The 27,005-nt window shown below is 63.9% G+C and overlaps 4 protein-coding genes and 1 long non-coding RNA gene across 18 annotated transcripts; 2 read left to right on the plus strand and 3 right to left on the minus strand.

The window, feature by feature from the left end:
* Position 1: 1 nt before the first annotated feature.
* Positions 2–13,495, minus strand: LOC309613599 (mesothelin-like protein). The gene is given in 16 exon segments (XM_082360579.1): positions 2–461; positions 860–1,115; positions 1,331–1,487; positions 1,489–1,638; positions 2,250–2,377; positions 2,450–2,605; positions 2,683–2,866; positions 3,200–3,345; positions 3,554–3,644; positions 3,930–4,120; positions 4,204–4,330; positions 4,454–4,539; positions 5,522–5,642; positions 6,666–6,786; positions 7,554–7,639; positions 13,375–13,495. Coding segments are annotated over 15 exon segments (2,208 nt in total). The 5' UTR covers positions 7,594–7,639; positions 13,375–13,495; the 3' UTR covers positions 2–207.
* Positions 1,743–6,684, plus strand: LOC309613602. The gene is made up of 5 exons (XR_014235808.1): positions 1,743–2,208; positions 2,468–2,548; positions 4,070–4,134; positions 4,991–5,138; positions 6,611–6,684. It is a non-coding gene; the product is annotated as an uncharacterized lncRNA (long non-coding RNA).
* On the minus strand, positions 12,606–15,750 carry RPUSD1 (RNA pseudouridine synthase domain containing 1). Of its 4 annotated transcripts, none has more exons than XM_082360570.1 (6): positions 15,614–15,750; positions 14,934–15,120; positions 14,737–14,860; positions 14,503–14,605; positions 14,288–14,350; positions 12,606–13,817 (listed from the first exon to the last, which is right to left on the minus strand). In XM_082360570.1, the coding sequence occupies exons 2-6, from the start codon at positions 15,113–15,115 to the stop codon at positions 13,390–13,392; spliced, it is 900 nt and encodes a 299-aa protein (XP_082216696.1). In that variant the 5' UTR covers positions 15,116–15,120; positions 15,614–15,750; the 3' UTR covers positions 12,606–13,389. The 4 variants fall into 4 exon arrangements, with proteins under 4 accessions (XP_082216696.1, XP_082216698.1, XP_082216697.1 ...); XM_082360572.1 differs by having other exon boundaries at positions 14,249–14,350; XM_082360571.1 differs by lacking the exon at positions 14,288–14,350.
* Positions 15,645–24,446, plus strand: CHTF18 (chromosome transmission fidelity factor 18; the record flags this gene model as incomplete). Of its 10 annotated transcripts, XM_082360559.1 has the most annotated exons (22): positions 15,645–16,104; positions 16,325–16,519; positions 16,602–16,752; positions 16,919–17,087; positions 17,461–17,553; positions 17,648–17,700; positions 17,833–17,977; positions 18,271–18,480; positions 18,987–19,084; positions 19,362–19,485; positions 19,565–19,716; positions 19,836–19,929; positions 20,176–20,274; positions 20,410–20,540; positions 20,799–20,970; positions 21,780–22,004; positions 22,086–22,235; positions 22,328–22,458; positions 23,088–23,232; positions 23,336–23,449; positions 23,860–23,917; positions 23,993–24,446. In XM_082360559.1, the coding sequence occupies 22 exons, from the start codon at positions 15,645–15,647 to the stop codon at positions 24,127–24,129; spliced, it is 3,306 nt and encodes a 1,101-aa protein (XP_082216685.1). In that variant the 3' UTR covers positions 24,130–24,446. The 10 variants fall into 10 exon arrangements, with proteins under 10 accessions (XP_082216685.1, XP_082216679.1, XP_082216683.1 ...); XM_082360553.1 differs by having other exon boundaries at positions 17,461–17,568; positions 17,657–17,700; positions 21,780–22,235; XM_082360557.1 differs by lacking the exon at positions 23,860–23,917 and having other exon boundaries at positions 17,461–17,568; positions 17,657–17,700.
* Positions 24,409–26,548, minus strand: GNG13 (G protein subunit gamma 13). 2 transcript variants are annotated; one of them, XM_082360577.1, is made up of 3 exons: positions 26,442–26,548; positions 24,788–24,919; positions 24,409–24,600 (listed from the first exon to the last, which is right to left on the minus strand). In XM_082360577.1, exons 2-3 carry the CDS (start codon positions 24,883–24,885, stop codon positions 24,495–24,497), a joined length of 204 nt encoding a protein of 67 aa, XP_082216703.1. In that variant the 5' UTR covers positions 24,886–24,919; positions 26,442–26,548; the 3' UTR covers positions 24,409–24,494. The 2 variants fall into 2 exon arrangements, with proteins under 2 accessions (XP_082216703.1, XP_082216704.1); XM_082360578.1 differs by lacking the exon at positions 26,442–26,548 and adding an exon at positions 26,108–26,416.
* Positions 26,549–27,005: the final 457 nt, after the last annotated feature.

Consider the following 27,005-nt stretch of genomic DNA (forward strand, 5'->3'; position numbering starts at 1 on the left):
GGAAGATCACCTCGTCCTTTATTCAAATCAATCGGCGAAGTCAGTCCACGGAAACCCCTCCCCGGCCCCAGTTCTTCATCTGGAAGAAGCCAGACGGCAGGGGCAGCATCTCCCTCACTGGCTGGGGCAGTGACCCTGGGCCCAGGTCCTCAGTCTGGCTCCAGGTCCTGGGAGCTGGGTGTGGGCAGGGACTGGCCCTGCAGGCCCCTAGGATGTGGGACGTGGCCAGGTCCCCTGGGCATGGGGCATGCATCTCGGTCTAGGCAGGCATCCAGCTCCACCTACCAGCCCCGGTTTTCCTGCAAGTGGTGCTGGGGCAGCGCTGTCTTTGGAGGCCATGGGGCAGATGCCCTGTGAGTGGTTCCAGCTGGGCCCCGGGGTGCTCCAATACAGCAGCCACAGGAGGCCCGACAGCAGGGCCACAGCCAGTGGCAGATACCCCAGGTGGGCTGGTGGGCTGCCTGTAGGTGGAACATGGAAGGAGCACCCTTCAGTCCAGCTGGGAGCCCCCAGGCTGTCCTGCGTCCCCCAGGCCTGGGCGGCCCCTGCGCCGGGCTCAGGGCTCACACCATCCCTGTGGGTGGGGAAGAGCAGTGAGGACCCCCATGTACAGCTGCTCTTCTGGGCCCCGACGGGAACCTCAAAGCTTCCCCACTCTCCACTTTCTGCTACTCAGCAGGCAATGCAGGGTGAAGCCGGTGTCACCCAGATGTCACCCAAGGAGGCCGATGGAAAGAGTAGGCCAACGCTGAATGAGATTGGGTGCAAGACAAGAAGCTAGTAGCAGTCAGGGCGGGGGGGGCACACAGGGCAGAGGGGGGATGGCCAGCTGGAGTGGGGAGGGTGGGTGCAGGCATACCTGAGCTGGGGTCAGTGCTCCAAGGCCAGTCTGAGGTGGGGACTAGATGGGGCGTCCAGGGTGTGGTGTTGGGGGTCCCAGTGGTCGAGTGGGTGAGGCCGGTGGGGCCGGTTGGGTCCGTGTCCAGGCCCAGCTCGCCCAGGGCTGACTGATTGAGGCTGCGGAGCCAGGAGCTGATGGTGGGGTGGCTGTGAGCCTTCTGCAGGTCCCCCACGTTCTGGCCCAGCAGCGTCGTCACGTTGCCCCCGCTCAGGCTCTGCGAGGGGAGCGAGGGGTCGTGGGCGGGGTCAATGCTTGGCCGGAGCGCAGGGGTGAGACCCGGCAGAACACACCTGGATAAGTGACCTGGGGCCCACACTGCCTGCACACCTCCGACTTTGGGGTGGGTGTTGGGGCCTGCAGACCGTAACCTAGGCATCCTCGGCTAGGCCAGCCCTGCCCCACCCCATGACGGGTAGCCCCCGGGCCCACCTGCAGCACTCGGGGGTTCAGATTGGTGAAAGTGTCAATGTCCACGGAGACGGTAGCCTGGGCCAGGTGCCGTAGCTCCTCCACGGGGGTACCGCCTAGGGGCGGGGCAGCGGTGAGGAGTGGGGCTTCCGGGGCGGGGCTTCCGGGAGGCGTGCCCTACGCAGGGCGAGGTCTCACCAAGGTGGGGGTGCGTGAAGCTGTAGTAGGCGTGTGCGGTTCTGGCGCTGCCGAAGGCTTCTCGGGCCTTGTCGCAGAGCACGTTCTTGCGGCTCTGAGGGCAGGAGGTGATGTCCAGGGCTCCGGCCAGACTGGGTGGGGGGTGAGGCTGAGGGGCAGGCCAGAGGCCCCTCCCCCTCTGGACGCTGGGCCTGGCTCCCTCTTTCTGAACCACAGCTTTCCTCTTGCTCTCCGTGCTAGGTTCAGTAGTGTCTCCTCCAAGTTCACGTCCACTCAGAACCTCAGAATGTGAGCTTATCTGGAAATAGGGTCTTTCCTAATTGTAGCTGTAATCAAATTAAGATGTGGTCATACTGATTTAGGATGGGCCTTAAATCTAACGACTGGTGTCATAAGAAGAAGGAAACTTGGACACAGACACAGTGGGAAGCCAGCTGTGACAGAGGCAGAGATGGGGGTGATGCAGCCCCGAAGCTAGAAGAGCAGGAAGGAGCCTCCCCTACAGGTTTCAGAGGGAGCCCAGCCCTGCTGACACCTTAATTTCAGACTTCTGGCTTCCAGACTGTGAGAGGACACATTTCTGTTGTTTTTAGCCACTCTGTTTGTAATCCTTTGTTACGGAGGCCATAGAAAAGAAGCTAATCACCTACAATGGCCTGGCCTGGGCCCCCACCGGATCCTTCCTCGGCCAAGGAGTGGAGGTGGCTCCGAGGCGTGGGGGTGGGTTGCTGGGTGGGCTCACCAAAACTCCAAGGGCCGGATGGCCTGGATCTGGCGGGGGCTCATCCAACAGAGGTGGGAGCCCCCGATGGCCAGAAGCAGGGCACTGGTGATGGTGCCGTTGTGGTCCAGGAACTTCTGCAGGATGGCCTGCGGGCAGGGTTGGGGTCTGCAAAGCCAGGGTCAGTGGGGTCCCCCGCCCACCCCCACCCCCGCCCTCACCTCTGTGTTGTTCTCCAGGGCCCCGTCTGGGGCCAGCAGGGCCACGACCGTGTCCTTGGACGTGATGTGCCACTGGCCAATCTCTGCGCGGGAGTAGAGGTAGGCCAGCAAGGGGATGAGCTGCAGCTGCTCCTCGGGGACGCCGCCTGGGTAGACCTGCAGTGGGAGGCAGGTGGTGGTCAGGCCACACAGCCGGCCCGCCACCCACCTCCCACTGCCAGTCGCTGGCGCACCTGAGTCAGCTTGGCCTTGACGACTTGCTGGTACTGGGCGGGCAGTGGGTGCTGCAGCAGGGGGTCCAGGTTGGCCCTGAGCACAAGGCTGCCCAGGCAGGACTCGAGCTGCACGCAGTCGTAGCGCACCAGGAAGAGGTCGTCGTGCAGCATGGCCGCAGTGATGTCGCCACGGATGAAGGGTCTCTCTGTGGCAAGGTGGAGTGCGGGTGTTGAGGACCCAGCTGGTCAGCACTGCTGCTGACTTTGGGCCCCACCTCACTCCTAACCTTGACCCTTCCCAAGCTTGACTCCTAGCTAAAAACTTGGCCTGGACCAGACTGACTCAACCCTGACCTTGGTCTCAACTCCCAGTCCAGCCCCACCAGACTCTGACCACTCCCCCCAACCTGGACAGAGACCCTGGGCCAAGCTCAGGAGGTCCAGGCAGAGGATGCCATGCCTCTGTTGACCCCACTCCGGGATGAGGAGCCCGAGCAGGGGGAGATGCGAAATCCCCAGGCCATGGTGGCCACACTGACCTGTGTCCCGCTTGGGCCGTGAGGGTACCAACTTGGCCTTGACCTCGAGGAAGCCAGTGCCGAAGCGCTTGGTATCACGCTGGCTGAGCTGCCCTGCCCAGCACGTGGCCACTATGCTGCCAAAGAAGTCCAGGCCCATGGCCTGGTGGGCGGGCCTGGAGAGTCCACACCCTGGGGAGGGCCACCAGGGCTACCTGTTCCCTCCTTCCTCCCCACAGACAGAAACTCTGTGATGGGGAGCGACTGGGGACAGCACTTGGGCATCAGAGTGGCTGCTGGCCGACCATCAGGCCTGGGCAGGCTGGTGGAAGGTTGGCTGGATCCCCACCTGCCCCGGGGCGCTGCCCTACCTCCTGCACCTGCATCCACAGGCTGGGGCTGATGTAGGTGGCTAGGGGTCCCAGAGCCTGCAGCCCCTCCAGGTTCCAGGAGCCAGGGGGCCTGGTGTGCAAAGGGGGCTCTGTGTCGGGCCCTGAGCAGCACCCAGACCCCTCAGACCACCTGCCCTCCCTGAGTGCCGTTCCCAGGGCCTGCCCAGCAGAGACTCTCCCACCCCAGGCCTCTGGGCACCCCAAACCCATACCCCACAGGCTGCAGCGTCAGAGTGGGGTGGGAGCTGGGTCAGAGGTTAGACGTCAGTAGGGCTGTGGACATCGATCCCCAGGCTGCCTCCTCTATCTGCTGGAGGAGGGGAGGCCTGGGCAGAAGGCATGGGCCCCCACTCACCCGAGCCTGGTCCTGCCGCTGGCCAGCAGCCTGTTGAGGGCGGCCTGCTGGGTGGCCATCAGCTGGGGACAGCGGTGCAGGTTCTGCAGCACATGGGGGTCTGCAGCCATGATGCTGGACGCATCCATGTCACACACCAGGACCCCAAGGAGCAGCAGGTCGGAGGTGCTGAGGCTCGGGCGGGGCCCTCCCTGCAGGACAGCAGGTCAGCATGAGCCTGGTCCCACTGCCCGTCACCCGTCCTGTCCTGGCCCGGCCGGCCCACAGTGCCTACCAGGCAGGCCAGGGCCCTGTGCCGCAGGGTGGCCCTCTGGTCGGGCAGGTTGGCCAGCAGCCCTGTGTTGCCCTGGGCGGCACGGCGGACAAAGGCCTGGCAGTCAGCTTCCCTCACCTGTGTCAGGCTGTGGGAAGGTTGGGGGGCTGTCAGGAGGGGGGCCAACTGGGGGGCCTCTGAGTGACTGAGGTGTCCCTGGGGAGCACGCTCAGGCCACGCGGCTGGGCGCTGGGTGGGGAGGGGCACTCACTCGTAGAAGAGCAGCAGGTTGGTGGGGTGGAGCTCAAAGTCGCCCTGCAGGCCTTGCTGTGCGGCCAGGTTGGCCAGACAGCTGAGCTGGGGAGGGCAGGCAGCGTGTCACTTCCTTGCCCGGCCGGGGACTCGCCCAGCCCCTTTCCCTCTGCCCGTCTTAGTGTCCCCCACCTACCTCTCATCCCCCGTCCCCACGTCCACCCGTCCCCTCCTTCTGCCTGCTGGCTCTCTGTCCCTGGACTTCATGTTTTCCTCTTCCTGCCTCAACCTCCACATGAGAACTGGCCTCAGAACGGGTCAAACCCAGCCTGAGAGCCCCCTCCCCTCCGGCATCAGGCCCTTGCCCACCCCAGCCCCCACTGCACCACATTGGCTCACTGAGGGTCTGCTTATCCAATGCACCCCTGCCTGGACGTTTTGTCCCACTTACTTGGCCTACTTTGGGGTTGTTTCAGATTTATTACTAATTTCATATTAATTTTATAATAAGACAAAATAATAGCTTTCCTTCTTTCCTTCCTTTTATTAAACTCAGGGACTGGTGACGCTTGGGTCAGCTGTGGGTCCAGGTGGGCTCAGCTGACCCCTCTCACAGCCCAGGTGGAGGAGAGGCCAGCAGGCTGGAAGACCCCTCGTCCTCGGGGAGCCCGGAGGATCGGCCACAGGTGCCAGATGGAGGCCAGGTAGGCAAGCCCTCACCAAACCAAGAACAAGAGGCAGGGGTCTGTGGGTGATTGGTGAGAAGTCCTGGAAACAGTCCAAAGTGGGCCACACTGGAACATCACCCAGGGGAGGGAGAAGCCCACCTCAGAGGCTGACTTACTGTCCGTCGGGTGACCGGAGAGGCGCATCTTGTGTCGGCTTAGAGACAATCAGTACAGCTCTCCAGCACAGGGCCCTTGTGCTCAGGAGAGCTACTCCGTGTCCTGGCACCACATTCCTGGCCCTTGCTGCCTGGGTCCTCTGCCAGGGATGCCTCCCTTCCTGCCCGTCCCCGGGGCCCTTCTCCAGGGAGTCTGCCCTTACCCTCGACACCCAGGCAGTCTCAGCAGGGGCCGCCGCTGACCTGCCAGGCTCCGAGGAGGACATGCTGCGTCTCCATCCTCCTGATCAGAGCGGCAAGCTGGTCCCGGGACAGCTGACTGGCCAGCTGGCACCAGAAGCCTTGCAGGAGGGAGGTGTTGGCACTGGGCAGAAAGGAGACAGACAGTGAGGGACAGAGGGAGTAGGGGCCCCAGACTGCAGCATTTGGGGTGGAGGTCAGACTCCTCAACACAGGGTGGGGGTGAGAGACACAGGAGGTGTGGACAGCAAGGCTCTGGCTGCCAGCATATGCACACCACACATTTCCCCCGAGGGCGCCCTGTTGGTGCTGGGCTCTGTGCTATGAGCCGGGCTTAAAAGTGGCCCCTGTCCAGACTCAGGATCTGGTTGAGGCCCAGTTCCAGAGCTTGGGGCTCTGAGGTCCCAGCGATGGCTGAGGTTTTGAAGGGCACCTGTTGGGTGACTGCAGCCAGGCCTTCCTTGTGATGTGAATCTAGTAAGATCCGTGCACAGGAGAGGGTCAGGCCTCATGAGACCTTAGCCTGGGCCCAGCTGGTCCATCTTGGCCTCCAGCCCTGCCTGATCAGTCAACTGATTGATCAATTGATTGATGGCAGATCAGTGGCCTCCAACCCCCACCAGGACAGAGTCTCAGTTTGGGACCTGAGAGGGCAGCAAAGCTTGGGGCGGAAAGAAGAAAGCTGAGAGGCCTCAGGACAAGAAATGATTGTTGGGAGTTCCCTGGAAGTCCAGTGGTTAAGACTCCGTGCTTCCAATGCAAGGGGTGTGGGTTTGATCCCTGGTCGGGGAACTAAGATCCCACATGCCACATGACGCGGCATCCCCCAGAAAAAAAAAAAAGTGATTGTCTGCCGGGCCGAGGAGGGGGGACCTGGGCCCCAGCCAGCCGCGATGGCCTGGGGTCCTGTCCCAGCCATGTGGGTGTGACTCTGATGAAGGACACCAGCTGCCCTGAGCCATCTCCAGTGAGTGACCTGGGCAGGCAGGGCCAGGCCCCCCATATCGGAGCCGGGAATCAGAGTCCTGCCCCGGCCATGCCTGGGCCGTCAAATGCAGACCCTGGAAATGGTCCCTCCTCACCCCCACCCAGGCCTGCCAAGGAATCTGCTGCGGAAACTTGATTGTGACTCCGAACCTGCACTCACCTGGCCCACAGGTTGGCCCCGCTGACATCCAGCCCTCCCTGGGTGGCACCCTCGGCCTGGGGATGAGAGCAGTGGGCAGTGAGTGACACCAGGAAGGCGAGGCCCAGGCTCACCAGGGCACCTGGAACAGAACAGGCCATAAGCATCTGTGTGGGAGCGTCCAGTGTGGGTCTCCCCAGGGCTCCCTGTGTCCCGGGTGGGCCTGTGACAGCCCCAATACAGAGTCCTTGGGAGCTCCACGGTGCTGGTCATCTGTGTGCCAGCCTGGGTCTGAGCGTGCTGTGTGATCAGGTGAACATGTGTGGCAGTGTGTCTACCTGTATACACAACTGTCTGATGCTGTATGCCTGTGCCCCTAATGGTATGTACAGGGGTGGTGGTGTATACATAAGTGTGGTGGGGTGTACATGTGTGGGATGGCATGCATGACTACACAGTAGACCTGTGTGCCTGCTGGTGTGGCAGTGTATACACTCATGTGACGACGTGTTCGCATGTGTAGCTGGTGGCATGTGACTGTGTGGAAGCATGTGCACACCTATGTGATGGCCTGTGTGCATGCCTACCAGTGTCCACATGTGTGCACCTTCTCCCTCCACCCCCTGTGGCTCTGTCTTCACAGTCTGAGCCCTGAAACCCCTGAGCAGAGGGACAGGGGTCAGCTACCACCTTCTCCTGCTCCTCGGTTGCTCAGTCCCTTCTAGCCATGGCCCCCCTTCTCCCTGCCTTGTCCCCAACAGGACCCCCATCCACAGTGCCCCATCTGTGCCACCCCCTTCCCTTCCCAGACCCCCAGTAGAGGCTCAGGAGGAAAGAGGGTGATCCTGCCACCCCGAGGAGCTGGCCATGGGAGCTGCCCCCCAAGAGGGGGAGGGAGAGTCATCTCACCTGCTCTGGGGCCCATGGCTGTGCAGTGCCCACTGGTCATCCTGGCAGGAAGGCACCAGGGTCAGAGGCAGCGGGTCCGGGTCAAGCTGGAGAGGAGACAGGAGGTGGTGAGGCCGGGGCAGGGTACAGAAGGGAGGTCACCACCCAGGGTCACACAGGACAGGTGCCATGCAGGGCAGGTGACCCCAAACCTTGGGCTGCAGCCGTGTCTCTTCGTCTTTCAGGAGGGCACAACCCACAAGCAATGTGTCTCTGGAACAAAAGGGAGCGGCAGAGGGGGAGCCAGGCCAAATCCCGGCTTTCTTATCGCAGGTCAGGGCTCAGGGGATCCACAGCTGGGCTGCTGTGTCTCCAGTGGACAGCTCTCTCAACAGCTCGGGGATGGGGGTGGGAGGCGGTCCCAGTGAGTCCCTGCAGCAGCTGGGGTGAGAGGCCTGCTGGCCCCCGACCTGCCCTGGTGCAGCCCCAGCTTCACCCCCACACCAGGCGGCCCAGGCAGCCCCCTTCCCTTCTCAGGGCCTCGGATGCCCAGTGAGACCTGGCCCCGGGCACAACCCATGCTGCAGCCTGCTGGCAGCCCTGGCCGTGGTGGAGACCGAAACAGGCCTGGGGAGGGGGTTGCGCCAGGGAGCCTGGTCCACACTGCTGGCTCCTGGACCACGGCCTTGCATGGGCTGCTGGCTTGGGGCACCTGTGGGCCTCCGGACTCTGCATGGCCCAGGAGGAAGATGGGGAAGTAACCGCCCCAAGTGGGGGCCAAGACGGAGGCTCAGAGGGGCTGAGCTACCTGCCCAGGGCCGCACAGAGGCCAGACTCACAGCTGGGGCCCTGTGCGTCCAGTTGGTCGTGGCTCACGTCCCACCCCCGCCCCTCACCTGAGCACCAAGAACTCTGTCTGTCCTAGAAGGAGGCTGCTCCAGGTCCAGGCGGCAGATATCGGAAGCGGGGATATTGTAGACGTGGCGCCAGGAGCTCCAGACACCAGTGGTCCCACCCTGCTCTGTGTCAGTCCCTGCAACTAAGCTTCGGGGCGCAGGGGTGGTGCAGGGTGGGGGCACCACGGTCTCCGCTCACCTCCATGCCTCGCTCAGCACCCTGCCCTGCCGGCCACCCACTCCTGCAGTGACGCCTGCCAGGCAGACGCGTAGGGGAGGGGCTGGGGCTATACCAGGTGATGCTGCCTTGTCAGCCCCTGGGGGCCCCAAGAGCAGGGGGCACCTGCTCCCCAGCCTCACAGGAGCGGGAGGCTTAGCTCACAGTTGGCGGCTGCCCAGCACACACCCCTCCCCTGGGGGGCCTGGCTCAGCCATGACCTTGCCCTGAGGGTCGCACCTGCGTTTGTACACGTGACACCTGCACTTGCCATGTGTGCTGGCATCCGTGTGTGAGCACACATGCACGTCCGTGTGCACCCGGGAGCACACACATCTATGTGCACACGTGCATGTGGTTCATGTGTCCCCTGCAGGGATCTTAGGCACATGTGGCCCCACTGTGGGGCCTGGGTTGAGTGACGTGTGGCGTGTTTCTGTACTGTGGATACTGGAGCAGAGCCGGCCATGCATGTCCACACATGTGTGCACTGTGGGGCGGGAAGGGTGTGCAGGCAGCCTCAATGGGAGAGCTGTGCCTGCCACACATGTGGCCCTGGTGCCCAGCACCCTGGGGCCCAGGACGGGGATGGCTCCACAGGGCAGGTCTCCAAGGCAGAGCAGGAGGTGTGGCTGCGGGAGAGTTGGGAATGAAGGTGCCCACAGACACTTCTTCCCCAGATGAGGTGGGGCGGGCTGGGTGCCCCAGGCTGGCCCTTGGCCCCAGTTTTCACCACATCTGCCCTTGCTTGGCAGGGCCAAGAGGGCTCTGGGGCCTTGAGCCCCCATGACATGGGTTCAGCCACTGAACAACTACCACCTGCATCAAGGGCCACACGTGCCCATCGAGCCAGCCCTGCAGACAAGCAGAGGTGCTGACCCTGGGGGACCGACAGCTGGAGGGACCAGCCGAGGATCGCTCCCCGGCCCCTGGATAGGCCCCATGGGAGTCCAGCCGCAGCATCTAGAGCTGAAGGGCACCCAGAGCTTGTGGTGACAGCCCCTCTCCCCTGAAAACTGTCCAGTGACTCCCCATCCAGCTGGCCCAGGATGGGCTTCCAAGGGCCCCTTGGCCACCAGGAGGGCCAGCTCAGCTCCATCTGGCAGGGTGTGTGGCAGTGAGGCCAGTGACCCCCAGGGTCTGGAGGGCGGGCGGGGTCCAGGGGGCGGGTCCCACTGGAGGTGGGCAGGCTCACCCTGGGCTCTAGCACTGACCCCCTGAGGCTGGCTGGTCAGCTCTGGAGCGCTTGGTTTTGGCTGAGGGCTTGCTGGAGCTCTGGATGCTGAGGGGTCTGTGGGGGTGGGATGTCACTTGGTGGTGGGGTCTCCACCCACCCCAGGGTCCAGGCCTGGCTGGAGGACACTCCCCATAGGCCAGTGAGTGCAGGAGGCCAGATGATGGCTGCCCCATTTGGGTTTGACCTCTAGGGAAGCCCCAGGCCCCGGGTGGACAAATGACCACAGCAACAGAGCAAGTGCTGGGCTGTAGAGAGTCACACCCGTCCCCATCTCTGTCCCGTACTGCTCGTGGAATCTGGCCCCCGCCAGCAGCACAGCACAATGCTCGCTGTACACACGAGGAGACTGAGGCCCACGCTGGCTGACGGCTTGTCCCTGTCCACACAGAGTCAGCAGGGGCAGGATTGGGCCCTGCGGCTGGGTTGGGCACTTGGGTGTGCTCCTGACCTGCCGACATTGTGCCCCCTGGAGCGTGACCGCTCATGGGCTGCCCCACAGTAGGCTGTGGGGGGCAGATGGACTGGGGGGACCTCATGTCCTGGGGCCAACAGGAGAGGCAGCATGCCTGTAGGGAGCAAGGTCAGGATCTGTGGCCCTGGGGGTTCTCAGAGGGGCTGACAGGGCTCTTTAGGGGGAGGAGCCAGGCTGTGGGGAGAGGGGAAATATACGTGGAACATCCCCGGGGCAGCTCCTACCCATGGGCCTCTGTCGCCCTTTCATCCTGCCTTCCCTCCCTCCTTTCTGCCTGTCGCCTGTCTGTCTGTCCAGTCTACGCGTCTTCCTGTCTGTCTTGTCGCTTGCTCTGCAGGCTCAGCCCATGGGCCCTGAGCCAGGCTGTCATGCCCAGGTCAGTGCTCTGCGGCGGGTCACACCTGCCCTCCGCTCTACCCCAGGCCCCCCCTCAGCCAACTGGTCCTACCCTGCAGACCGTCAGTCAGGGTCGTCCCAAGGCCCCAACCTGGCTGACCTCCTCAGGCCATTTGGCAGTAAGCAGGGGCTGGAGCCCCAGGGCCATGTGGCGGCAGTGGCTGTGTGCTCCCGTCCCTGTGGCCGGGGTCAGGGGTGGGGGCCCTGGAGGCTGGGTCCTGGCCCAGCCGAGACTCCTGGCTACAGAAGGGTGGGGATGGGGGTGACCCTTGGCCCCCTGGCCTCACCAGCAGCTTCCTGGGACCTGAGTTGGGGGGGACAGCGGTGATGCCAGCCGGCCGAAGAAAAACGATTCTCTCTGTCCTGGCATGAGAAACGCCCTCCCAAGTTCAGGACCTGTGCCCCAGGGAGGGTCCCAACATGTGGCCAGTCGCTGGGGCACAGGGAGGAAGACCTGGCCACCCTTTGTGGTGTTGTGGGGTAGCCCTGCCTGAGCTGGGTGGGGAGGGGCCCCTGGGGGCACCTGGAAGGAAGGGCTGTCAGGGTGGTCCTGGCTTGGCCACAGCCCCTGTAGGTCCAGACCCTCTGGCAGGTGCCAGCAGTTGGGAAGCAACTGGGTGTGTCCATGGGAAATGGAACTTCCAAAGGTCACCGCAGTCTCAAGAGGACAGGGCTATGAGGGGCCGGGGTCAGCAGTGACCCCGTGTGGTAACAGCAGGCATGACGGCGGCTGAGCACCGCCCAGAGGCGTAGGGGGTGGGGCCATGAGGAGGGGGCGTGGGGAGAGGCGGGAAGCCTGCACAAGGTGGGCTCACGGCCCTGAGTCCTTTGGGGACCATTCCTTCATTCTCTACACACACTCACTGAGCAGGGTCTGTGGGCCGGGCCGCGCTGGGGGTGAGGGGCTGATGCTCCGCAGGGACCTAAGGAGGAGACAGTGGTGAAATGCTGAGAAGGGGGCGAAACAGGTAAGAGTTGATGGCAGAGGAGGGCATTAGGGTGGGGGGGTTAGATGGTGGCGGGGAGAGGAGGGCAGAGGGTGAAGGTAGTGGGAAGGAGGTGGAGCGGAGGGTGGTGGGGGGAGAGGTGGGGCAGTCCTCAGCAAGGAGGTGAGGTGCTGGGAGTGCCAGGAAGGCGATGCTCTCCCACCCCGCCCCCGTCTGACGAGAAAGGGTCATGCTGGGCACATCACAGTAGCCATCTATCTGTCCGGGCTGCTGCCCTGTGGGCCCCTCCGATCCTGTTACAGATGAGGAGACGGGGGAGCAGAGGCTGGGACCTAGGTCTCTGCAGAGGCCCCATGTGGGGTGGGGGTGGGGTGGGGGGGCTGCCTCTGGCTCCACCCGGGCTGACAGCTTGCTGTGGTTACAGGTGGGACGAGCCCAGGAGCCCCACAATAGGTCCTGTCTGCCTTGGCCGGCCGAGAGGAGGGGCCTGGCCTAGTTGGGCACAGGGACATGGTGTGTGACCTCAAACTGGCTGGAGGCCTAGGCGCCAGCTCTCCCGTGGCATTCTGAGGCGTTGGAGGGCCCCAAGGTTTGCACTGTGAGGGCAGCAGCTCTACGGAGAACCCTGGTGGGACCAGGTGGATGCTCTGATGTTTATGGCTGGGGGTCTGGGGGTCCTCCAGAGATGCAGCTGACCCAGCTCTGTCCCCTACTCAGAGCCCAGCCCCCACACCAGGGCTGCCGGGTGTTCACTGAGTGGGGGGCTGGCAGGTCAGCAGCTAGGATTACAAGGTCCGTCCTGGCTCCTGTTGGGGGCTAGGGCAAAGGTCCGTCCAGTGAAGGGATGGGGTGGGGGTGTGAGCCCCCCTGAAATCCCCACATCAGGCACATTCATGGTCACTTGCAAGGTCAGTCATTGAGCATTTATTCCCAGTTCTCAGAGCTCAGCTATGGCTGGGGAGGCGTGGCCGTGTTGTGGGCATGGAGGAGGCGGGGGCTGGCGGGCTGCCCTTGCTCCCAGGCTGAGGTCCTGCCTGGAAATTGCCAGGCAGGTGATGGAGGCAGCAGCCGCAACTAGGGGCCCGGAAGACCCCATGGAGTAGCGCTCAGGGCAGGCCTGGAGGGATGGCACGTGAGGTGGGGGCTGAGGAGTGTGGCCCACACCCACCACCATGTGAGAGACTCAGGTTGTGGGTGGAGGAGGCAGAGTATAGCAGAAGCAAAGGCACAAGGTCGGACGGGCCTAGCGAGGGTTGAGGTCTGCAGATGGAGAACCCAGCCAGGCTGGGGTGATGGGCACAGAGGGTCCAAGCAAAGCAGCGTGGAGCAGGGTGCTCTGGGGTGTTGGCTGGGGGCCCAGGAGGAGCCCACCTCGAGGGTGGCCAGGTCCTGGCTCTGCCTCTTCCAGGGTGACCCCGATCAAGTCCACAAATAAGCTCCTGGGGTTGAGGCTCTAGAACCAGGGAGGCGCTCTGGGGCAGTTTGTGGGGGTTGGGGTGTTGGGAGGGAGGCCCACGTGGGTCCCACAGCCCAAGAGCTTCATCCTCTGGAATCACAGCTGCCTGGCTCCCCCTGCTGGCCCTGCCGGTCCCGCTCCAGGCCTGGCCATTGCAGGGATGGGTCCAGGACTGTGACCCGCAGCCCCCAACCCTTGGAGTCCCAGCCTGCCATCCCCACCCCAGCATGATGCTCTCAGTTGTCCGGCTCCAGCGTCCACTCCGACAGCCACTTCAGGCAGGAGGCCCGCTGTGCTTCTGTCTCAGGGAGCTTGGCAGGGGTCGGTGGGGGCCGGCCCGGCGCGGGCAGGGGCGTGGAGGGGCTGCAGGGCCTGGGGCCCCCTTCTGTGGGGTCAGGGTCTGCGGCAGCCCGCAGGACCTGGACGAGCTCGTCCAGTGGCTGCACCAGGGTGTGGGGGCTCCAGCAGGCATCGAGGGTGGGCACGAAGGGGTCGGGCGTGCAGGCCTCCACGCACTCGGTGCACGTGGGGATGCGCAGGTAGAAGGCGTGCAGCATCATGCGGAAGGGCTGGTCCTCCTGGCTCGAGGCCTGGCCATAGGTCTGGTCCCCCACGATGGGGTGGCCCAGGGCGCTGCAGTGCACGCGCAGCTGGTGCGTCCGTCCTTTGGGGAGGAGAGGGGGCCAGTCAGGCAGGGGCGCCACCCCATGCCCACCCCCTACCCATTCATGTCATGCTCAGCACCGTCCTTGAAGCCTCACGCAACCCCTGGGGGCAGCAGACCTCCCTGTTTCATGCCACAAAGACGTCAGAACTCAGAACAAAAGCGACTTCTGGGGTTGCCCCTGGTGAGGCCAGGGCGGTGCTCGATCAACTAGAGAACCCAGGCCAGAGCGACCTCGTACGGGGCAAGAGGCTGCAGGCTGTGAGGCTGAGTGTGGGGGAGGAGTCAGCCTGGCCAGCGATGCTGGGAGACCCCGGGCAGGTTCCTTTCCTGCGTGATGGGGACACTTCGGTGCCTTGTGCCAGGAGATGCCCGAGGCAGGACACCATCAGCAGACAGCAAGGAGACCTGGGCACGCGCCCTGGACACACCCGTGAGAGGCTGCAACAGCACTTTGGAGACAGGATCACCTGCATACAGTCCGTGTTCCAGGACCATCAGCTCAGTGAGGCTTGGTTTTGGGTTCTCACAGCCTGAGGGGAGCAAGGAAAGCCCAGAGAGTTGGCTGGGCCAGCTCCATGGCCGAGTCCACCCCAGCCCAGGTCGCCTGCTCGGGTTGCTCCAGCCTACTCAGGGTCCCCACTGGACGACTGTGCCCCTGGCCCCCACCCCCTGCCCTCCGTACCCTGTGTGCCCTCAATGCACATGGTGTGGGTCCGGCCTTCTGTGCTATTCTTGCCAATAGCATAGCTGATGGTCATTCGGCTCTCCTGGACGTGCCCCCGCACCTGCCAGGAAGGGGGTCACACGCCGCTCATGGGGTCACCCACCACTGCTGGGAAACCCACCTGACAGCCAGAGGCTACCAAAGTGGATTGAGAGTTGGAGTCTCCTGCTTCAAGGACCAGCCGGGCCTTACCAGAGCTAGATAAGCCTTGGTGACTTTCCGGTCCTTGAAGCACCTGTAGGCACTGCCTGCGGCTGCCTTGTTCAGGGCCACACAGAGTGCCCCGCTGGTGGAGAAGTCCAGTTGGTGGCAGAACCTGGCGTGGGGCAGAGGATCAGTGGTGGCTGGGCTGTGGGCCGCTTCCCACCGACGGAGGCTGCTGTGGGTACCTGAACCCGTAGCAGGTGTCAGGGTCGGCCAGCTCTGGGAAACGGTGCTGCAGCTGCTTCTGGAGGGTCAGCGTCTCCCACCAGGCCTTGCTGTCGATGCGCACATCCCAGTGCTTGTTCACCACCAGGAAGTCACGGCTCCGGTACACGACACACAGGTTCTCCACGCTGCCTGGCTCCATGGTGGCTGCAATGCAGGGCAAGTGCATGGAGCGGGGTCATGGGGTGCCCAGCCCACATCAGGGTCCTGCCCACCTGGCGTGGACACCCCTGCTCCCCAGGGCCCTGGGTCTGAAGCCACCGAGGCTGTGTCAGGCAAGCTTGCAGACCTACTGTGTGCCTGCACTCCCACCTCTGAGTCAAGTAGCAGGGATCTGGCCAATATCAGGGGAGCTAGTGTTGCCCTAGGCTCTGGCTGTGGGGCAGTCCTGCCAGACCCAGGACTGGGGAGCAGTCTTGCCCTCCAGCCCGCTCCCACGGACCCTTCCCGGACGGGCCACGGACGCGCGATAGGGGCCTTTTCCTGAGTGGGGTGGGGTGCAGGGCAGGGGATGGGGCTCTCCCTCTCCCACGTAGACGTCCCCTGCCCTGCCTCCCGCGTCTGATGGGCACAGGCGGAGAGGTGCCCGGCGGACTCCACTGAGAACACTTCCCGCGCCCCTGCCCACTCCGAGATCGACCTGCAGCTGAGATGCGTCGTCTGGGCCCCCGATGCTGCTGCCCGGCCCTGGCTCCTGCCCTCGCGTCTCCCTGCCTCGTGGCCCAGCGGCCCCGGAGCCGCCACTCGAACCACAGAGGTGCGCCTTGCCCGGCCCGGCCCCGGCGCTCAGTCCCGCCCACGTCCCGCCCACAGCACGGACGGGCTGCCGTGCTGACCAATGGAGAGCGCCCGGGTCCCGCCGCTCCAGCTCCAACGTACAGACTCGGCCCCGCCCGGCCTGCGCGCGCAGCCACGCCCACGCCCCGCCCCTCCCGCTGACAAATGGCGAGCGCCCAGGTACGGCGGCCGTTGATTGGCGGCGCCGGGTCGCTTGGGGCTGGAGCTGCGCGCGGGAGGTTCGTAGCCGGCGGCGGGCGGCCATGGAGGACTACGAGCGGGAGCTGTACGGCGTCGAGGACGACTTCCACAGCCAGTTCGCGGCCGAGCTCGAGGTGCTGGCCGAGCTGGAAGGTAGGCGTGGGCACTGCCGTGGCCTCGTCCCCCGTAGCTCGACAGGGTCTGGCCCACCCGGGGATTCCAGGAGGGCTGCTCGGAGGGGAGGCGCGAAGGCCGGGAGGCAGCCAACCACTTTAGAGAGAGCAGTGCCCTGCAGCGCCGCCGATCTCGGGGGCTGTGACTGTGTGTGCAGACGAGCTGCCCTGGACGACTGCTGTGAGTTTTCTTTCCGCAGGGACAACCACCGTGTCACCTTCCAGGGACCCCTGGCCCACCGTGGGCCGGCCCCGCCTGACGTTCGAGGAGACCATTGCTGGAGGGAACGCTGCCACTCACTGCTCTCCAGGCGGACCTCCAAGGAACAGCAAGGGCGGTGCCAGGAAGAGGCAGCTGGCCGCTGACATCCATGGGGACAGACCCCTGCCCCCTAGTATGTTTTCCGGGGGCCCAGAGCATAGGGGTGGGGTTCGAGGCTGGGGAAGGACCTCTGTTCCTTTCATGTGTCTCTCCAGCCCCCAAAGTCAAACGATCCAGGCTGGAAGCTGCCAGGAGACTGAACTTCAGGTCCGATGAGATGGAAGAGCTGCTGCCTCCTGACTCCCCCACTCAGGACATCACCCCCCCACCGAGTCCTGAGGTCCCTGCTGAGCTGTGGGGCAAGGGGTGTGTAGCTTGGGGTACAGGTATCTCAGTATCTTGGAAGGATCCGGTTTCTTTGACAAGGTCTTGAGGCCTGGGGACTTGTGGGCCTGTGGGAGGGCTGGGTAGCCAGCGGTGGATCCAGGTCCCTTCCCCAAGAATCCCCAAGATGGTCATGGTCCCTTCCCAGGCCCTTGGATACCGGGGCTAATGTGGGTCTCACTAGGGCCTCGCCAGCTGCCCGCAATCCTGTCCTGAGGCGGCCCCCTGTCTTGGAGGACTACATCAATGTGACCTCCACGGGCGGCGACCGGGCCTTTCTGGTGCTTCGGGCTGACCCAGTGGGCACTGGGGTCCAGGTGGGTGCTGTGCAGACATGAGCAGGGGCCTGGACATCACATCCCCCACCCTGACCCTGGGAACTCCTCTAGAGGTCCATCTGGCTTCTAGTCTTCCACTCGGGAGAGCCATCTTTCTCCTTCACTTTCCTCCTCTTTCTCTTCTTTTTTCTTTTCCTCCTCCCTTTTTTTACTTTTTTTCACTTTTTCTTCTTTTCTCCACCTTAGATCTGCTGCCATTCCAATGATCCCTTGGGGTCCCTGGTGAGAAGGGGCTCCTCGTGGCCCATTGATGCTAGGGAATGCCACCTAGGTCCCCGAGCACTGTTGGGAGGCGGGCTGTAGAAATCCCATAACCTAGAGGAGAATGACTGATGCCCTCCCTTACCTGCAGAGCCCTCTTCTTGACATCCGCTGGCGTGGCCGTGGCCAGCTGGACCTGCTGGGCGTGTCCTTTGCCTCCCTGAAGGAGAAGATCGACAGCGAGGTAGGGTCTGCTGGGGTTTGCTGGGAAGGGAGAGGTAGCTCTGGGGTGACTGGCTGGCTGAGCCATCCTGATTCCAACCCCATTGTCTGCACAGCGGCGGCAGCAACTGCTGGAAGAGGCCCAGCGGCTCTCGGACACACTGTGCAGGTGACACAGTGGGCCCCTCCACCTCTGAGGTCCTCACCGGTCCTTGGACTGCTGACCACCAGCATGTATTCTGGGGGGTGTGATCTCTGCATGGGGTTAAGGCCCAGTGGCTCAGGGCACAATGCTCTCCAGTCTTAGGTCAGAGGAAGTGGAGGAGGGGCCCCAGCCCTCGGGGGCCCCTGAGGAGGAGCCGGCTGACAGCCAAGATGCCTCCCAGCATTGCCTCTGGGTGGATGAGTTCGCACCCCAACGCTATACGGAGCTGCTCAGTGACGATGTGAGGTCCTGTTTTCGCTTAAGTGAAGTGTGACTGGCTTCTTTGTTGTCGAGAGAAAAGAACTTAGGGCCTAGCAGGTCTTCATTTTGCCAGCCCACAGAGGTGTCAGGATTTAGAGGAGGAATTTGAACTGAGGCCAGTATAGGGCCTTTCACTGGTCATCACTTGTCATTCAGCCTTAGCATCCCTGTGTGTGTTTCTGGGTTCATGACAGTAGGGTAACACGAGGGGCAGGCACTAGGAGTCCTTGGTGCTGGTGGCCGCCCCCCCAGGCTGGGCCTCTCTTCCTGCAGTTCACCAACCGCTGCCTCCTCAAGTGGCTGAAGCTGTGGGACTTGGTGGTGTTTGGCCGAGAGCGGCCCACCCGGAAGCCCAGACCTAGTGTGGAACCGGCCCGTGGTGGCAAGGAGGCCACAGCCTCCAGCAAGTGGAAAAGCCACGGACAGGTGCTAGAGGAGATGCTGGAGGCTGAGCTGGATCCAAGCGGGCGGCCCCGGCAGAAGGTGAGCCCACCTGGCTGTGCGCTGTTCTCTGGATGGCTGGCACCTTTGCAGCCTCTGGGGGCCATGAGGCACATTTACTGCCCTCGAGGCTGTAGGTGGGATGATGTCAGGGTCTTGGTGAGGAGTGTCAGCAGCGTGAGCTGGGATTTGAGTCCTTTTTTCTAATGACTTAGATAAGACTAGCACTCCTTGCAGGACCCTGCATCTCCCTACAGTGATTACGCTGGACTCTGGGTTGGTTATGGGTGTTAGTCACATCAGTAACAGCTGTGTCTTTGTCAGGTCCAAACGTCACTTGCTTCACGCAAGGCTTTATTCTCGCTCTGCACGACCAGCAGGCAGGGGCTTGTTCTCCTTTGGTGACTGGCTGGGGCAGGATAGGAGAACATCTCTTAGCACCGAGCTTCATGGGATAGGATTTTCAGTCTCTGGCGGTTGGGCCAGGGTCTCCCAGAGTCCGTGAGGTGGTGTGGGTTACAGTGCGTTTTCTCCTGCCTCGGCTGCAGGTGGCGCTGCTGTGTGGGCCTCCAGGGCTGGGCAAGACCACTCTGGCCCACGTGATTGCGCGGCATGCTGGGTACTCTGTGGTGGAGATGAACGCGAGGTGAGTTGGGGGAGGGCCAGGTCTCCCTTTGTCCTGATGTGTCTGGTTGAGCCTGGGATACAACCCTGAAAGTCTGGGGGTGGTGGACTGTGGAATTGTCCATCCTCAGGGCTCACTGGGATTTGGCCGCAGTGTCATGGGGTGGCTTTGTGTAGCATCCGTGAGTTGTACACGTGGTGGCTCTGCCCTGGGAGATTGTCCTGCTGGGGACGCTGGCTGCTGCCCTGGCTGAGGCCATGGCTGCCCTGACAGCCCCTCCCTGGCCTCTTGGTTCCAGTGATGACCGCAGCCCTGAGGCCTTCCGAACGCGCATCGAGGCAGCCACGCAGATGGAGTCGGTGTTGGGCACTGGTGGGAGGCCCAACTGCCTGGTTATCGATGAGATCGACGGGGCCCCCACGGTGGGCCTCCTGGGTGTGCTGCAGCCGGGTGGGCAGGCAGTGGGGGCTGTGACTCACCGCCGTCTGCATGTCCCCCCAGGCCGCCATCAATGTTCTTCTGAGCGTCTTGGACCGCCAGGGCCCACAGGAGGCAGATCCAGGGGGCCCCGCTGTGCCCACGGGCGGGGGGCGGCGGCGTCGGGCGGAAGGGGGGATCCTGATGAGGCCCATCATCTGCATCTGCAATGACCAGTGAGTGGGGCGGGGCGGGGTCTCCGCTGGGTGGTCGTGCCCCACGCCTGCTGGGCTGTGGCACGCACCCTGGCTCCCCTGGCCAGGTGGGCTCGCTGTGCAAACCGCTCATCCCACAGGTTCGCGCCCTCCCTTCGGCAGCTGAAGCAGCAGGCGCTCCTGCTCCACTTCCCGCCCACGCTGCCCTCCAGGCTCACGCAGCGGCTCCAGGAGGTCCGTGAGGGCTGCCTTCCCTCTGCTGTCAGGCCCCCGGCCTCCCAGCTGGTCCCAGAATATGGGGTGGAGGTGCTGGGACAGTTTGGTCTTTGGTGGTGGGTGGTTCCAAGCAGCGACCGAGGTCCTTCCCCAGGGATTTTCGGCCTTTGCTTCCCATAGAACAGGAGCTGACCTCTGTTTCTAGGGAGGAGGTGGCTTCAGGGTGGGGGTCGGGGGGACACTCACACTCTCACTTCCCTGCAGATCTCCCTGCGGCGGGGCATGCGGGCTGACCCTGGCGCGCTGGCGGCCCTCTGCGAGAAGACAGACAACGACATCCGCGCCTGCATCAATGCCCTGCAGGTGGGCAGGTGGCCGTGGAGGGGGTGGGGCAGGGGCAGCCAGCACTCCCCCCTCTCCGCACCACCGCCGTGTCCAGTTTCTACACGGGTGGGGGTCAGCCACCCTCACCGCCCCACCCCCCAACCCCATGTCCAGTTCCTGCATGGGCGGGGCCAGCGGGAGCTGAGCGTTCAGGCTGTGCAGACCACACGCATTGGCCTCAAGGACCAGCGCAAGGGGCTCTTCTCCGTGTGGCAGGAGGTCTTCCAGCTGCCCCAGGCCCAGAGGTAGGTAGGCCAGCCCCGGTCTGGACGTCCACAGTACCCTAGCCCTGGGATGCCAGCCAGCTCTGCCTTTGCTGATGGGGTGTGAGGCTGCCCGGCCCTGGGGGCTGCTTGGCTCTGCCTCGGCCTCCCTCACTGTCCCTTCTCGGGGACCTCAGGGTATTACACAAGCTGGTGCCACCGGGAGGGATAGGGTGGGCAGGGCTGGGTCCAGGGTCATGGGGCAGGGGCTCCACTCCAGCCTCAGGGCCCTCTCTGCAGGCGCCGCGTGGGTCAGGACCCAACCCTGACCACCCACACACTCCTGCTCGGTGATGGGCACATGGGCTCAGGGCCCCTCGCTGCCAAGGTGCCCCTGACCGCGGCCTCTCAGCGGTTCTACCACATCTTGCATGTGGCCGCTTCTGCGGGTGAGCACGAAAAGGTGGTCCAGGTAACCATGCTCTACCTCAAACTTTTGCGGGGGGCTGGGGGGCAGGAGGCCAGCATCTGGCAGTGTTTCTCATCCCCAGACAGTGAGTGGGACACGGTGCGGGCGGGAGGGCGGGGAGTGGACATGGGGCATCAGGAGGCTTCTGAGAAGGGGTGGGAGCAGGGACAGGCTGGGAGGAAGGACTGACCCTGGCAGGAGGGGGATGGCCAGCATGGGGTCGTATGATGGGGTCACTCTGGCTGCTCTTGGGGAACTATCTGAAGGGCCCCGGCAGTAGCTGGAAGGGGCTGGATTCTGGATGTGAGCTGTGGGAACAGGGACGTGGGTGCACGTGGGGTAGAGAGCAGGTGGTGGCTGCCCCCCATCCCCTGGGAAGCCTGGTGTAAGTTGTCTCCCTGGCTAAGCAGCTTTGGATTAGCAGCTGGGGATGCTTGCAAATCTGGAAATCCACTGTGTGGAGGGCAGTGTGGTGGCTGGAGGGGGGGGATTCCCACATGGAACAAGAGTGGGGGCTCTGTGCCCTTGATTCTGGTGAACAGAACTTCCTTTAGGGAGGGGTTGGGGGCTTCTTTCTCACATGTCTCAGGGTCTTGGTCAAACCAGAGTTGGGGTGGCAGGGTGGGCCTTTCTGGCCACCCCCGTCCCCAGGGCCCTGTGGCTACTTGCTGGTGTTTGCAGCTGTGCCTGAGACCCTGGGCCTTGCAGGCAGGTGGGAGGGGAAGGGTCCCACAGGGTGGTGCTTGTGCTGTGGGTTGGAGGGGCATGAGGCTGGAGGGGCTCAGGAAACTGGCCTGCCCACCTGCCCGCAGGGCCTGTTCGACAACTTCTTGCGGCTGAGGCTGCGGGACTCCAGCTTGGCGGCCGTGTGCATAGCCCTTGACTGGCTGGCCTTCGACGACCTGCTGGGCCGGGCCGCCCACCACGGCCAGAGCTTCCAGCTGCTGCGCTACCTGCCCTTCCTGCCCCCGGCCTTCCACCTGCTCTTTGCTTCCAGCCACGTGCCGAGGATCACCTTTCCCAGCAGCCAGCAGGAGGTGCGCCCCACGCCCTGCCCATACCCAGGGTCTAACCCCGGGCCCCTGGGTGACTTGGTCCTCGTCCGCCCTCCACCCCAGGCCCAGAATCGGATGAGCCGGACACACAACCTGATCCAGACGCTGGTGTCGGGCATCACGCCAGCCACCCGCAGCCGGGCTGCACCGCAGGCGCTCATCCTGGACACCCTCTGCTTGCTCCTGGACATCCTCACACCCAAGCTGCGCCCCGTGAGTGCCTCGCCTGGAAGGGCTGTGGCTCCTGGTGGGGGCAGGCCCCTGGCCATGCTTAGCACCCCTGCCTGCTGCCCACCGGCCCACAGGTGAGCACACAGCTGTACAGCTCCCGAGAGAAACAGCAGCTGGCCAGCCTCGTGGGCACCATGCTCGCCTATAGCCTCACCTACTGCCAGGAGCGCACGCCCGACGGGCAGTATGTCTACAGGCTGGAGCCGTGAGTCTGTGCAGCGCCTGGGGGCAGGAGGCTGGGGGGCTGGGCTGCAAGTGCCATGGTGATTGCTCGGCGCGAGTCTAAATGCATGGCTTTGGAAGTGTGAGTCTTTCCCCATTGGAGGGTGGGGGAGTCAGTTCTAGCTCATTCCTTGCCCAGATGTGACTGTGAGGTGGGCACAGCCCTGGGACCTGAGGTTTACTGCAGAGTCTCTCAGTGCCCCCGGGAGCTACCCCCAGAGGGCCCTTGAGCTCCCCAGGGCCCCGTTTCTCTGTCCTGAGAGGGTCGTGGGGATGGAGGACCGGCAGCAGTGGTGTCCACATGCAGATCCTTGAGGCAGTAATGATGCTGGTTCCCAAGCACTCAGCCCCAGGCCTGAATCCAGGCCATGCCACGTTGTGTCAGTTCCTCCCTTGCAGCCCTCTTCAAGCCCACATACAGTTGGGGAAACAGGCTCAGAGTGGGTAACACCCCTGCTGCCACAGAGCTGGGTGCAGCAGGGACAGGACTGGAGCCCGTCCTGCATTGTTGCATTCTGGCAGTTGGGGTCGGTGCTAGTAAGTAGCTCCTGCCCCGTCTCTGCTGACTGAGTGCCCTGGTGTCCTGCCCTGCCCTGCTCACCCCGAGAGCAGGAACGTGGAGGATGTCTGCCGCTTTCCCGAGCTGCCCACCCGCAAGCCCCTCACCTACCAGGCCAAGCAGCTCATTGCCCGCGAGATTGAAGTGGAGAAGATGCGGCGGGTGGAGGCCTTGGCCCGGGCTAGGGTTGGCCCCCAGGTGAGCCCACCCCGGGCTCTGGGCAGAGCAGGGCCCTCAGAGTGGACACCGTCCCTGGTATGGTCCTGCCCAGTCAGCTCTCACTGTATGTGACTTCCTGTAGGTGGATGGGGGTCCCCTGGGGGGCACTGGGGAGAAAGGGGCGCAGCCATCTGCCCCATGCAGCCACGAGCAGCGGCTGGAGTGCATCCTGAAGAGAGCTGCCCTGGAGGAGCAGGTGTGGTAACCCTAACCCTAATGGGGGGATGGGGCTAGGTGGCCAGAGGGTGGGGCCAGGTGGGCCTGGGTGGGCGACCTTGGAGTGCTATGGTTCTAAGTCCTGGAGGTCCAGCTCCCTGCTGTTCAGCATGATGGTTCCACCTGGCTTCAGTTTCTCATCTGGGCAGGATGCTGGCACCTCCCGCCCTGGACCTGACCTTTGCAGGGAGCAGGTGACTGTGAGGGTGGTGAAGGGTGAAGGGAACACTTGCAGAGAGGGTCAGCGTTGGGGTGAGGGTAGGGGGCCATTGCCCAGAGGTGCCACGAGACCTCTCCTCCCTGGGAGATGGCCTCTGGGCCCTCCCCCCAGGTAGGGGACTGTCTGCTGTGGGTCAGCCCCCGTGAACCTGACCAGCCTATCTCCTTTAGCCTGAGAGGGACTTCTTCGGTCGTGTTGTTGTCAAGAGAGCGGCAGCCCCGAGCACAGGTGTGTGGGGAGGTGGGGGCAGTTGAGGGACTGGGGTCAGGGTCGGGTGGAGGAACGACCGTGTGGCCCCTGCAGAGCACGCAGCCCCTGAGACTGACACAGCCGAGCAGCGCATGGGCACCGCGGTGGGCAGGAGCGACGTCTGGTTCCGCTTCAAGGAGGGCGTCTCCAACGCCGTGCGGCGCAGCCTGTACATCAGGGACCTGCTGTAGCCTGGGCCACGCCAAGCCCCCGGGATCCATGCTGCCACCCTGGGCTGTGCTAGATACTCCGACCCACACTTGACGTCCCCAGGATCTATGCTGGACACCGTGGGGGCCGTGCTGGACCCCACCCCCCACCCCCCACCCCCGTCCATGCTGGACACTCTGGGGTTGTGCCAGACACCCTGGATCCACACCGGACACCCTGAAGCCACACCAGACGTCCCCAGATACACACTGGGTGCCTGGGTGTTGCTTTTTCTCTCCTAGAAAATGTACAAAAGCATGTACCTCCTTGAAAACTCTTTATAAAAGTCACACTTTTACAGAGTCGTCCTCTTCACAGGGAGGCGTGAGTCTGGGGTGTGGGGGCCTCACAGGATGGCACACTTGCCCTTCTCCACCCACGGGTTGTTCTTCATCAGGTCGGGGTTCAGGAAGGGGTCCTTGGGGATCCCGTCCTCGATCCACTTGAGGAGCCTGTGGGTGGGGAGGGTGGGGTGAGCACGAGGGCACCTGCCCTCCCTCAGAAGTGCTGCCTGATGGCAGTGTGTGGGGGTGTGGTCTTGGCTCATACAAATGAGCACAGAGCAGGGAAATGAGATGCAAATCATGGCTAGCCTTGGGTGGGGTGTGGCCGGGGCTCCATGGGGTCCTGGGGACTCACTCAGGGATAGTCTTGGATGACATCTCCCTCTTGAAGGCCAGCTGGTACTTGAGGCTCTCGACCTCTTTCTTCATCTGGGGCACATCCCACTCCCCCATGGCATCCGGGGCTTCGGAAGTGGCCAGCCTGGGGCTAGAAGGTATGGGAGGAATCAACAGAGCCAGGGGGCTGCCAGCCTACGATCACCCTCCAGATGCTCCCTCCCCACTGGTGAGCCACCTCCCACCCCCCCAACAAAGGGAGGGAGGGAGCCCCACCCTATCACACTGACACCAGCTCACTGCCTGGGGAGGTCCCCACAGCCCATGCCACTCACCAGGGTACAGGGCTGGAGCTGAGGCCCCACTAATGAGGCCCCACGTGCCTGCCCCCCACCTCCCATGGGGCTAATTAACTGCAGAGAAAACTTTCCACCCCTACCCACCAGCAAAGCCTCACCAAGGCTGGGCCTCTGGGTTGGAGAAGGTGGGGTAATGTCCCCGTGCTGGGGGATAGCAGAACAGGACAGGTCCCCTGACCCTCCACCTGCAAGACCCACTTTCCACTCCCCGTAGCAGAAGCCTATCGTGTCAGGGGTGGGACCCTGACACACACACCCATAACCCATACCCACACGTGCCTCCCCCTGCTTTGCATGGGCAAAGCCCACCCCGAGGGCAGGTTAATCCAGGGGCCAGGAGGGTGAGGCTGCTATTTGCATCTCTGGCCAGGGGGCTGGGGGCAAGTGCTGGGGATTTTGGGGTCCCAGGCTGAGCAGCTGGTCCAGGACTTGGAACCCCTGCAGCCTTCCACTGCCCAGTGTCTCCTCTGACCTGCCAACAAGCCCCTGGCCCCGTCTCTGAGGGTGGGCCCGCCTGTCACAGCCACAGTTTCAGACCTCTCAGGAGACCCGGCCAGCTGCGGTCAAGTGAGGGCAGGTCACTCCTTGTCTCCCCTGCTGCAGCCCACTCAAGGGGTCCAGGGAGCCCCTTGCTGTCCCCAATCCCCTGCCCTCATCACTGAGGCTGGGAGCCAGAGAACCGACTTCCTTGACCCGGGAAATGTGGGCAGGTCCTGCCAGGAGTGTGACCTTGCCTGCCTCAGGCCGTGGAGGGAGCTCCTGGGAGGGTCGGCCAGGAGCGAGGGTGAGAGCCGGGGGAGTAGGGGGGCTTCTCAGGGGCAGCCAGGGGGGTGAGCAGGGGCTCCCTCCTAGAGACCCCGAGTTCCAGCACCCCACCCGGCGGCTCAGGTTCTCAGAGAGTCACGTGGGCGGGGGCCTCCCAGGCTGGGGGCGGTGGCAGCCGGGTCCGCAGCCCCCTCCCCCTCCTCCGCCAGCCCTACCTGCGCGCAGCCGCCGCAGCCGCAGCCGCCGCCGCCCGCCCTGCGCGCCCCCCCGCCTCGGCGCACGGCGCTGGCTCGGCAGGCACTGCGGGCGGCGCGCACGGCGCACGGACGCAGCTCCCCACGCAGCCAGCCCACGGACGGAGGGGTCCTCTCCACCGGTCAGGCCAGCCCGTTGAGACACGCAGGGCGGCTGCCCTCGCCCGAAGACGGACAGGCAAGGGCGCCTCGGGGGTTAGGGTGGTCCAGGTCAGCCCAATGGGACCTGGGCAAGCCCCAGAGCCCCAGGCCTCGGTTTTCTGCTCAGCACAAGGGGCCAGTTCACCAGACCTACCTTGGACGGTGACCGCTAGGGCAAAGATGACAAGGGCCAAGTGATGGTGAGGGCGAAGTGATGGACGAGTGAGCCGGGCACACAGGCGGGCAGAGCCCAGGCAGGTGCCCCGCCCACTCCTGCCACCTGGGCCAGGCCCTGGCACCGCCCCCACTCTCTGCCCTCCCTCCTCAGGGCTGGGTTGACCCCGGGGATCTGGCTTCATCAGGCACACTCTGCCAGCCCCTGGGGGTGGCAGATGCATCTGGGAGCAGTGTGGGGTCAGCTCTGGCCCTGGGTGACGTGTCCTCCCACTGGGCTGGATGGGCTCCTGGGCTGTCACGTTGTGCAGCACCAAAGACCATCAGCTGTTAGGTTGTACCCCAGCCCCTGCTGCCTCTCATGGGCTGGAGTCACCAGGCCAGGTGGGAATAGCAAGGATGGGGTCAAGATGCTACACCCCCCTGGGGCTTCAGCAGTGTCCACTGATAGGCCCAGAGTTGACCCACCACAGTGTGAGCCTGTTCTGGCCAGGCCACCTGGGCCTGGGTGGAGTTGCTTCCTGCTCCGGCCCCTGCCCTGCAT

The sequence above is a fragment of the Balaenoptera borealis genome (genome assembly GCF_965194805.1).
Source record: "Balaenoptera borealis genome assembly, chromosome: 16".
NCBI classification, from domain to species: Eukaryota; Metazoa; Chordata; class Mammalia; order Artiodactyla; family Balaenopteridae; genus Balaenoptera; species Balaenoptera borealis.

Bases quoted from the DNA above. Each gene is read 5' to 3' on its own strand.
- GNG13 (XM_082360577.1), bottom strand. From the start codon at position 24,885: ATGGGGGAGTGGGATGTGCCCCAGATGAAGAAAGAGGTCGAGAGCCTC. The intron at 24,601-24,787 runs GTGAGTCCCCAG...CCCCACCCACAG, and splicing joins TCATCCAAGACTATCCCTGA to GCTCCTCAAGTGGATCGAGG.
- RPUSD1 (XM_082360569.1), bottom strand. From the start codon at position 15,142: ATGCACTTGCCCTGCATTGCAGCCACCATGGAGCCAGGCAGCGTGGAG. The intron at 14,606-14,736 runs GTAAGGCCCGGC...CCTTCCTGGCAG, and splicing joins CCAAGGCTTATCTAGCTCTG to GTGCGGGGGCACGTCCAGGA. The intron at 13,818-14,248 runs GTGTGTCCAGGG...TCCTCCCCAAAG, and splicing joins GCTGTTGCAGCCTCTCACGG to GACGGACGCACCAGCTGCGC.